The sequence below is a fragment of the Crocuta crocuta genome, unplaced genomic scaffold (genome assembly GCF_008692635.1).
Source record: "Crocuta crocuta isolate KB4526 unplaced genomic scaffold, BGI_CrCroc_1.0 scaffold127, whole genome shotgun sequence".
Classification (NCBI taxonomy): Eukaryota; Metazoa; Chordata; class Mammalia; order Carnivora; family Hyaenidae; genus Crocuta; species Crocuta crocuta.
Window position 1 is genome coordinate 4,173,392 of NW_027532008.1, and position 10,692 is coordinate 4,184,083.

At 47.0% G+C, this 10,692-nt stretch overlaps 1 protein-coding gene across 1 annotated transcript in view; it reads left to right on the forward strand.

The window, feature by feature from the left end:
- Nucleotides 1-10,692, forward strand: part of LOC144241224 (RH-like protein) — a 37,166-nt gene that overhangs the window by 23,715 nt on the left and 2,759 nt on the right. The window contains exons 8-9 of the mRNA XM_077775737.1: nt 4,567-4,646; nt 8,550-8,623. Of these exons, the coding sequence (XP_077631863.1) occupies nt 4,567-4,646; nt 8,550-8,623 (154 nt within the window). The remainder of the gene's footprint in view (nt 1-4,566; nt 4,647-8,549; nt 8,624-10,692) is intronic.

Below are 10,692 nucleotides of genomic sequence, written 5' to 3' on the forward strand. Positions count from 1 at the left end.
TTAAAAAAAAAAAGAAAGAAGGATGCCATTTCCAGGTGGGGAGGAGATGGTCTGTGTGCAGCAAGACACCTCAGTGATGGGCTCCAATGGTGTGTCTGCCACTGTTTTAACAGCTGTGCAACTCAGCAAACCCTTTCCCCTCTCTGCGCCCCTGAGTCCCCTCTGTAAAGCTCAGGTGCCTTTAGGGGCCAGGCAGGTAAGTTAAAAAAAAAAAAAAAAAAAAGCAGCAAGAGAAGGCTAGGAAACAGCGGGAAGTTGCTCTTCAGCACTAGGGAACCATAACTGTGCGAGGACCAAGGCTCAGTGTCCCCAGATCTGACTTTTCAAGAGAAGCCAAAGTTCCTGAGTTATGCACCTCCGTTCCAGGCACTGGCAAAAGATTCAAAGCCATGAGAAACATCGTGTGAGCCAAATTGTTCTCTGGGGTGGCCAGCCTGTGACTTCTGAGCCACCTGCCCTTCTGGTTTCCTGAGTCTGTGATTCTGTGGCTCTTCCAGAGCGGTGGTTCTCGACAGCATTAACATCACCTGAAACTTGTTAGAAATGCAAATCCTACCCTACCCCAGACCTGCACAGTTAGAAATCTGGTGATGTGGTGGGCGCCTGGGTGGCTGTTGGTTTTAAGTGCTCGACTCCTGATTTCTGCTCAGGTCATGATCCTAGGGTAGGGGATCGAGCCCCGCGTGGGACTCCAGGCTCAGCACACGGTACGCTTAAGATTCTCTCTCTCCCTCTCTCTCTCTTCCTCCATGCCCCCAAAATTTAAAGAAATCTGGTGATGGGAGCCCGGCAATCTGTGTTCCAATCAAGTCCTCTAGGTGATTCTCCCATAAACCAGTTGGAGATAGCTAGCCTATAGCAAAGAACGTGAAAACAAAGGCCAGTCAATCAGTGGCATGCTGCTAAAGGGTTAACAAACAAAGCTCTGACTGCAGTGGGGCAAATACTCCCTTCGGTGGCCAGTTGCAAGGCATCAAGGGGGTGTCACTGAACAGGTAGTTAGGAAGGGTTGAGAACAAGGTGCCCGTGAACCCGCCCTGTGAGCAGACTCTAGCGTAACCCTGTGAGTCGGTGCTCACCAGGATCAAGCAGCTGAGGACGGAGTAGTTGACCTTTCTCCTCTGCGGGAACCCCGCAAAGGGAAGGGCATAGCAACAGCAGTGACCTCTCTTGGGGAAGCCTTTGGTCAGCTGGAAGTAAAGGGCACAGGCTTCAGGGACGGACCGACCAAGGTCACATTTACCAGCCATGTGGCCTTATGCACATTATACTCAAGCTCTCTCCACTCTCAGCTTTTATCTATATGGTGGGATAATAAGATCTTCATCCCAAGGCTGCTGTGAAGATTCAGCAGTGTATAATAGTGAAAGGGCTCAGGAAGGGGCTGAGCAGGGAGTAAATACCCAGCACGTGGTCTCTTTTCTTTATGATGATTGTTGAGGCTACTCCTTCTGTATGAGAAGCACCTATGTGAATGGAAAGATGGGCAAAGGACTGAGCTGGAAGTCAGAACACCTAGTGTAAAATGTGGAGCAACTTTCTTTTTAGGTTTATTTATTTATTGAGAGAGAGCGAGAGAGAGCACAGAAGGGGCAGAGAGAGGGGGAGAGGGAGAGAATCCCAAGCAGGCTCTGCACTGTCAGTGGGGCTCAAATTCATGAACCACAAGATCATGACCTGAGCTGAAATCAAGAGTAGAACCCTTAACCGACAGAGCCACCCGGGTGCTTTATCATGGTCATCGGGCAGCTTTTCATGCCGTCCACAGTGTTTGCCAGTTTCCCGTTCAGGTGAGCAAATGTGAATGGGTCACGTGCTGTGCTTAGAGCTGGGATGGGGCAGTTTTTCACGAATTGTGGGATTCTTTTAAAGCTTATTTATTTATTTTGAGAGAGAAAGAGCACAGGCAGGGGAGGGGCAGAGAGAAGGAGAGAGAGAATCCCAAGCAGACTGCACTGTCAGCGTGGAGTGCAACGCGGGTCTTGAACTCAGGAACCGGGAGATCATGATGTGGGCAAAGTCAGAAGCTTAAATAACTGAACCACCCAGTACCCCGCGAGTTGTGGGATTTAAGTGGTGTAAAGACACACTTAAATAACATTAAATCACGCAGTGCAGACGCCCGTTTTTGATTATTCAGTTCTTTGATTGAAACAGGGAGAAAGTGTGTGTGAGTGTGTCTGCGCTTCTGACGCTCGCTGACCTCAGGTTTGATGACCCGAGGAGGAAGCCTGGGGCTAAGCCTGGTGGAGGCTCCAGGCCGCATCTGGGGGAGATTTTAGCAACGTTTTGTTTTCACTGCCTCTCTTTTTACAGTTATCGCCCATTTCTCTTCTATTACACTACTTACACAAAGTTTCCTTTTAAATGCATTTATTTATATGTAAAAAAATGTCCATTTAAAGAAAAAAAAATTTAAAACAAATAGCTTCCTTGGAATGCCAATATGGCCAAATTTGTGCAGGTGACCCTCACAAACGCTGTAATTCGGGCACGGTCTGCCTGGCCTCTGTGGGTAGACAGGGTCTGAACCCCAAGAGCCATCCATGCTGAGCCATGTGATATAGGAGACCCTGGCCCACTTTGCTAATCTGGCTCTCCCCATGTGGGAATCAGGGACACAGACAGCTTGCTCAGAGGGCTGCTGTGGGCCTCATGTGAAATCAGGTGGTAAAGCAGGGTGCAGGGGGCATGGCGCAGGGGAGCCCACCCTGTGTGGGGACTGTCATTACAGCTATTTCTGCATCATCCATTTCTGCTCTCAAGCAGCATCAGCATAGAGCGAACTGGGGGGTCAGCAGTTAGCAGATTTGGGTTTAACTTCTATTCTACCACTTAATGTTGCTTTTTAATTATTTTATTTTATTTTAAGCTTGATTTATTTTGAGAGAGCGAGCGAGAGTGAGTGCACGAGTGGGGGAGGGGCAGAGAGCAAGAGGGAGAAAGAGAGAATCCCAAGCTGACAGCTTGGAGCCTGATGGGGGCTCAAACTCACAAACACAGAGCCTGCTGCTCGCGTTCTCTCTCCTTCTCTCTCTCTCTCAAAATAAACATTTAAAAAATAAGTTTAAAAAAAACTTTTTCATAGTATCATTCACATCTAGAAAAGTGTAAATATCATAAAGGGCACCCACCACTTGATGGCTTTTCTGACACGCCCATGGAACCAGTACCCAGCCCGTGTCCCATCCCGGGGCAACCGTGAACCTGACCTCTAACACCGTAGATCGGGTTTTGCCTATTTTTGTCCCTCACATACATGGGCTCGTATGGGAGTCTGTGCTCTCGAGGGCCTGGCTTTTACTATGCACTGTAGTTGTGAGACTCCCCACGTTGAGTGTCTCTGTAGATTGTTCCTTTTCCTTGGGGTATGGCGTTGAGTTGTGCTTGGGTTTACTTTATAAAGGTGACTGAATGATGACGTGGAGAGGTCAGTGAAGGGAACGTTTAACGTTACTCACAGTCCTCCCAGAAATGAGAGGCACAGCGCACCACGTAGGGCTCCGCAAAACCTTATCACATGTAGAGACCAGGCAGCAGAGAGGGAGAGAGACGAAGGGGGTGGGGGGAGGAGGGTTTGGAACTGAGACTATGTCTCCAGGTTGGTAGCGGTGGGTAATGAGTTGGGGGAGGTCTCCGATTGGGCGGGAAGAGGAAGCCTATATTAGAGCTCGTGTTGGGTGGGTTATGATACGAATCTTGCACGCTCACGAAAGCTGACTTGCGCAGAGAGAAGAGTAGTCTTGGCCGTTAGTTGGGCCCTGCGATAAATGAGTGCCAAGTAGACAAATACCAAATCCAAGAAACACAGTTACAATAAGTGTTCCATTGTGTGAAGACAGTATAATTTATGTATCCGTTACTGATGAGCGTTTGGGTTCTTTCCAATTTGGAGCTATCATGAACATTCTAGTGTTGCTGCTATGAACATTCTAGCACTTCTTTTTTTTTTTCTTTTTTTAGAGCATACAAATGCACTTCCGTTGAGCAAATGCCTAGAGGCAGAATTGTTGGATCGCAGCATTCCCATGATCCCTTTTAGAGGAAACATCCAGTTTTCCGCCACAGTCTGTGCTGGTTTCTTCACCTGTGGCAACTGAGAGTTCCCTTTACCCTGTTTTCTCGTACAGATGTTCTCCTGGGCCACTTACTAGTGTCAAGTGAGGTCCCGGGGTTGCCTTGAAGGAGCGAGGGCAGGGAAGTATGTTCAGCCGGGGTGCGCAGGGGAGGAAACAACTCTCATCTTTCATTGCCTAATGAGGAAACTTGGGGCTCAGAAAGGCTAAGTGACTGTGTGACTTGTGACAGTCCTTGGATTTGAACCTGGGCTTTCTGCCTCCTGATCAAGTTCATCATCTGTGGGTTCTGAGAATTGAAGTAAAGCCAAAGAGGATCTTAGAATCCTTCCCTTCTTCTTCCAGGTCTGTGTAGCTTCACAGGGACACGACGGGGAAGGGTGTTGCCTGGGGAGGGGACATTTGTTCTTCTGATACAGTCCTTTCTGACCCCAGCGATCTCTGCAGTCTGATGTCTCAGTGTGACTGCGTTCTGCTTTGTCTTTTCTAGGGCTGAATACCAGTTGCTCTTGGACATTGGGGCACTGAGCTTGGCCATGGCTATGGGTCTGATCATTGGTCTTTTGACAGGTAAGTACGAGACCAGCCTTCTTCCCCATGGCAGGGCACAGGACCCGGGTCCAGAGTGTGCCTGCCCCGTGGCTGCATGTGTATGCCTGTCCTCTTCTCTGCGACCCCCTCAGCTCCAGCCAGATGAGGCAAAGTGCTCAGACTTGATTAATGACAAAAAGAGAATCACATCCTTCCAACATTGGAAAGGCCCCCAGAGGCCGCTTGCTGTAGGTGTGGACTCTGAGGGCCAGAGAAAGTAAGAGACCTTCCTGAGGTTATAAGTAGGGGGCAGTGGCGACACCAGCCCAGGGCTGGTGACTTCCCCCAATTTGTGCAGAAAGCCAAGGAAACCCTGATGCCAAAAGGCTTGCCTTTATTCCCTGAGAGTACTCATAGTGTTATTTCATTCAGCAGATATTTATTCAATCCCTACCGTGAGCCAGACATTACTCTTAGGTGCTAGGGACACGGGAGAGAACACAACAAGTTCCCTCATCTCGTGGGGTTGATAGTCTAGTGGAGGGTGGCAATAAATAAACGAATACGTGGAGTATTTCCTATGTCAGAGATGGTAAGTGCTATGGAGAGAAATAACTCAGGGTAGAGGAGCATAGGGTCAGTGTGAGGGTGGGGTGCCCTTTTAGAAGGAGAGGAAGGGTGAGGCCCCTGGGTGGCTCAGGTGGTTAAGTATCCGACTCTTGATATCTATTTCATGGTTGTAAGATCAAGCCCCAGGTCATGCTCTGTGCTAAACATGGAGCCTACTTGGGATTCTCTCTCTCTCTCTCTGTCTCTCTGCCTCTCTCCTGCTTGCACTCTCTCTCTTTCTCAAAATAAATAAAGATTTTTTAAAAAGTGTGGGAAGGGAAGATCTATCTTCCCTTTACCTTTAAGCAGAAACCTGAACAGAGAGGGAACCAGGCCTACCATGTTTATTTGGCAGGAGAGCATTCTGTGAAAAGGGAAAGCAAGTGCAAAGGCCCTGAGGCCGGAGCAAAGCGTGCTCAGTGTGGCTGATATGGATATAGTGAAAGGGTGAGTGGCAGGGGTTTAGAACAGAGTGGTGGTAAGGAGCCAGATCATTCTGAGATGGGAAGCCATTAGGAATCTTTAAACAGAGGTTTGAAGTATGCTTTTGCTCCTGCAATATCACAGAGTAGCACAGAATCTCAGGAAGTTCCTAACTTGTTAGTCTTATTTATATGCTTGGTGATAAGATACTTTCTGTCCAAAACTGCTCACTTTTATTCTACAATCAAACAGCTTTATTATTAGACATTCTTATATTGTTTCCCTCAGCTGGGAATGAATGCCAAATAAGAGAGAAAATAGCATTAACAGACATAAAGGACTTGTATGGCCTTGGGCATATCAGTTTACTCTCTCTGGGCCTGGGCCTTGGGAGGCTTCTCTGTGAAATGAAAGAACCATGGAAACCAATCATTGGGCTTCTTTTCTCCTCCAAAACAAATATGAAGGCACTTTTTGGAATTGCCTGGGTGATTTTAGACAGCATGACCGACTAGAATCACTTTAATATACCGACTGGCCTCAACTTGCATCAGAGTCGAGGTGATTAATTACAAACAGATGAGAAAACATGTCCCCCTCTGTAAGCTTGCGTCCTCTCCATGGTGGCAGTCCAGTCCTGAGTAGGGTTACCAGATTTGGCGAGTGACAATACAAGGTGCCTGTGTTTTTAAATTCAAAAGTAACTGAGCATCCTCGATGTTACCTGGCAACACCACCCTGGACTCTGACACCATTTGCCACGGTCACTAGTAGTCTCAAAGTGACACTGACGTGCACTCTCTCGTAAAACACGGGGGGGGGGAGGCTTTTTTTTTTCTTTTAATGCTTTACTGGAGTCAAACAGGAGAGTGGAGGAAAAGACAGTCATAGCGTTCCTTTAGGAATCCAGGCCAATGCGCGTTCCTCTTTCTGTGTGGCTTTGAACTCTTATGCCGATAACTAAGAAAAACACAAATCACAGAAGGGGAAGAGGCCACTAAGCAGCCAAGATGGCACCAAACCGACTCCCTTAAGCCGAGCATTTTACTTGCATGGAGACCCCTGATTTGGGGCCTGTCTACATTTACTTAAGAAGGAATCCTGTGGGGGCACCTGAGTGGCTCAGTCGGTTAAGTGTCCGACTTCAGCTCAGGTAATGATCTCAGCATTTGTGGGTTCAAGCCCCCCATCGAGCTCTGTGCTGACAGCTCAGAGCCTGGAGCCTGCTTCGGATTCTGTGTCTCCCTCTCACTCTGACCCTCCCCTGCTCATGCTCTGTGTCTCTCTCAAAAATAAATAAACATTAAAAAATTTTTTTAATAAAAAAGAATCCTATCAAGCATTGTTACTGGGTTTCCCAGTTCAGGCAGATTAGAAGCGGGGGGTTAGAGGTGGGCTAGGTTTCTAGAGGTAAGGCACACTGGTAGACGTTAGAGGCCAAAGTAGACAGCCTAACAGAAGAAAAGAAATTCTTAAAGCCAGACACTAGAACATGTAAAGCTTGGGCTGCTGAGAGAAGAAGCCAACAGCCCCAACAGCTGTACACCTTCTCTGCATTATATAGTGCATTCCATAAATGGATGTTCCTACCAGTCATTCCGATTAAAAAAAAAAAAGAAGTCGGGGCACCTGGGTGGCTCAGTCGGTTAGGCCTCCGACTTCGGCTCAGGTCATGATCTCACGATTCGTCGGTTCGAGCCCCGCATCCAGCTCTCTGCTGACAGCTAGCTCAGAGCCTGGAGCCTGTTTCAGATTCTGTGTCTCCCTCTCTCTCTGACCCTCCCCTGTTCACACTGTCTCTCTCTCAGAAATAATTAAAAAATATTAAAAAAAAAAAAGAAGTCATCTAAATGTGTTTAGTGTTGTCTCATAAGACAAGAAAATATAGTATAATTGGAACGATTTTCGTCACTGATGAGTAAGCCTCAGCTGTCTGGAAAGTTCACGTAGGTGTTAGAGATCGTTTCTGAGTAATTCTTGCTAAATGAAGGGTGCTGGTTTCCCCCTACATACCAATATCAGTTAAGGTGTGCCTTCTAAAAGGAAAATGTAAGTACGTGCCTACTCTTGTTAACCTTACTATTTAATACATGAGGACTAATCATCATTAACACACAGATAAGGGGCACCTGGGTGGCTCAGACACGTAAGCAACTGACTTTGGCTCAGGTCATGATCTCCCTGTTCTTGAGTTCAAGGCCTCTGTCAGGCTCTGTACTGACAGCTCAGAGCTGATTCACATTTTGTGTCTCCCTCTCTTTCTGCCCCTCCCCTGCCTGCATTCTGTCTGTCTCTTTCCCAAAAATAAATAAACATGGAAAAAAAAAAGAAAAGGTGAGCAATCACTTCATATATCTTTGGAAATTCGGCCAACTTTGTGCAGCTGGAGGGATGCACAGGGCCACGCTCTATGGGCAGGGGCGGGACAGGTGGAAAGAAAAATAGGCACAAAAGCAAGTTGGTATAAACTAGTCTCCTAACTATGTAAGTAGAATCTTGAGCTGAGGTCATGGAGAGTTTATTGGAGCTGGTGACGCAGGGCCTGCAGGGGTGCCTAATTGGAGTTGCTGTCCATGGTAGCTCCTGTGTTCTAAATGGATCCACTTTTGATAGAGGAGCCCTCTTCTATTCCGTCTTGGGAAGCAGGTCAGATCCGTGACTGTTGCATACTTCTCACGGTCATCTTAATCCTTTGGAGATAATTGCTCTTGCTAGTTTCTTTTAAAAGATGTCTATAGAATTAACTAAGCTGGTCCAGGAAGGACAGCGCTCCATTTGGTCTTGTCTCCTGGTTGTAGAAAAATGGATTTTTGTGGAGATAACCATAGCTGGCATATGATATTTTGATTAATTTTGAGATAACAAATGCTGTGCTCTAAACATTTAACATATTATTATGAATTTTAACAGGTGTGGTCTTAAACCTCAAAATATGGAGAGGACTTCATGTATCTAAATATTTTCATGACCAGTCTTTCTGGAAGGTAAGATTTTTTACCTAATGTCATAGATTTTGAGTGAATGAACACAAAGATATCTGTTTATATGTTGACTTAGTGTTCGTAACAACAAAATAAAAACAAAATGTGGATGCGTGTGTGTACACATGTGTTGGTGAGGGATGGGGAGGTGGCAAAGGTTACTATTTCCCTGAATCCTCAAAGTCATTGAGGGTCAGAGATGTGAGAATGGCCACTGGCCATACTTCTCCTATGTGGAGTCATCAAAGTGGGCAAATAGTTTGTCATGAAGGCATAGAATCCTGCAAGGCAAGGGCCAGAAGACCTGCAGGGGCCAGTAAGTCTGTTCCCCTCATTTGACAGACACACTGAGTGGAGCCACGACTGTCCCAAGTTCTCCCAGTGAGTGTGTGGCATTGCTTGATCTAGAACACAATTATAGCTAGTGGACACGAGAAAACTATACTATAGGAGTCTGGGGCCATTTAGCCAACGAACAGGGAGCTCACACAGTGCAGCTGCTACTGCGGGTCTGTGTGTCCCGTGTAGCGTTTGTTATCAGGACTAGGCTAGAAAGAGGGTCAGGGCTCACTTCCTGTCACCCCACTGCCCTCCTCCCTTCGACCTACACTCTCACATGTCACTAAGAACTCTGATAGTGTAGGACGACTGGGTGGCTCCATTGGTTAAGAACTCTGATACAAGTCGCCTTGGGTAACTTCCATTTGATGGTGAGGTTGACTGGGCAAACATTGTAAAACTATAAACGGGAGGTTGGGGCTGACAGAGGCGAGGCTAATGCCCAGCATCATACCATTGTGAGTGGCAGAGACAAGACCAAGAGCCAGGCCTCCAGAGTCCCAAGCTGACCCTTTCTCCACCTGGCATGCCAAGAGACTGATCATGCAAGGGACAGAGAACCAGTCTTGTAATGGATGGGCCTCGGCATTAGCGTTTGTAGAGGCCAAGCAGACAATCGGCCTCTTCTCCTTTCACTCCCTTCTTCCTCTCTTCTCTTTCCTTCCCCTCCTCTTCAAACGGCTTTATGGAGGAGTAACTGACAACAAACACATATTTAAAATACATTATTTGATACATTTAAATGTATTTATATGCCCATAAAACCGTCACCACCACGTCTCCTCATGCCTCTTTGAAACTACTCCCTCCCTGCTCCGCCCCTTTCCATCCACAGGCAACCCCGGGACTGCCTTCTGTCCAGTAGATTGGCTTAGGTTTTCTCCAGTTTTATAAAAACGAATCGCACAGAACATTCTTTGCCTGGCGTCTTTTAGTCAGTGTAATCGTAGAGTCCCCCGTTACGTGGATGCTCGTAAAGTGTCTCATCTTGTACCAGCTTTTCCCTCCAGCCAGTCCCTGCAAGTGCTCCTGCCCGCTTTGGCAGTGGCAGAGGAATCTAGCGAGTTTCTCAGAACACTGGTTTAATCCATCCATTCATTGCGCAAGTATTTACCGAACAACTTCTGTGTGCCAAGCATTCTGCTAATTAACCAGATATGCCACAAACAGGACAAATGTCCAGCTCAGTTATTTGGGTTGCAATAACTATTTGCTGAATAAATGAAGGAAATTTAAGGAACCCCCCGCCCATCCCCCACACTAGCCACTGTAGCAGTGGGTGAGGTGGGACAATGAACGCAGACCTGTTCTGCAAGGCATCCCGGCAAGTTCCTCAACTTCTCTCACTGGTAAAGTAAGAATGGGAATCTTTGTTCTGCCTCACTGGGTTGTTTGGAAGACCAAACGAGAGGTAGTAATGTCTGTTAACTACATGCTGCAAAATGCAAAGCACCACGTGGATGTGAAATGGAGGGGGGTTAGCCAACCACAAAGGAATGTGTAAGCATAATAGTTCTCATCTATTGTGAGCCTCCAGTTTCCGATTTTGTGCTCGATGCTTTTCAACATTATCTGACTTTTATCCTCACAATAACCGCACACAAGAGTAAGGATTCCTGTCTCAAAGATGAGGAGTAACTTGTCCAAAATGATAGAGCTAGTAAGTAAATGGAAAAGGAGGATTTGAACTGGTGTCTAGCTCTGACATTCAGGGGGGAGGGGACAGGGGGTGC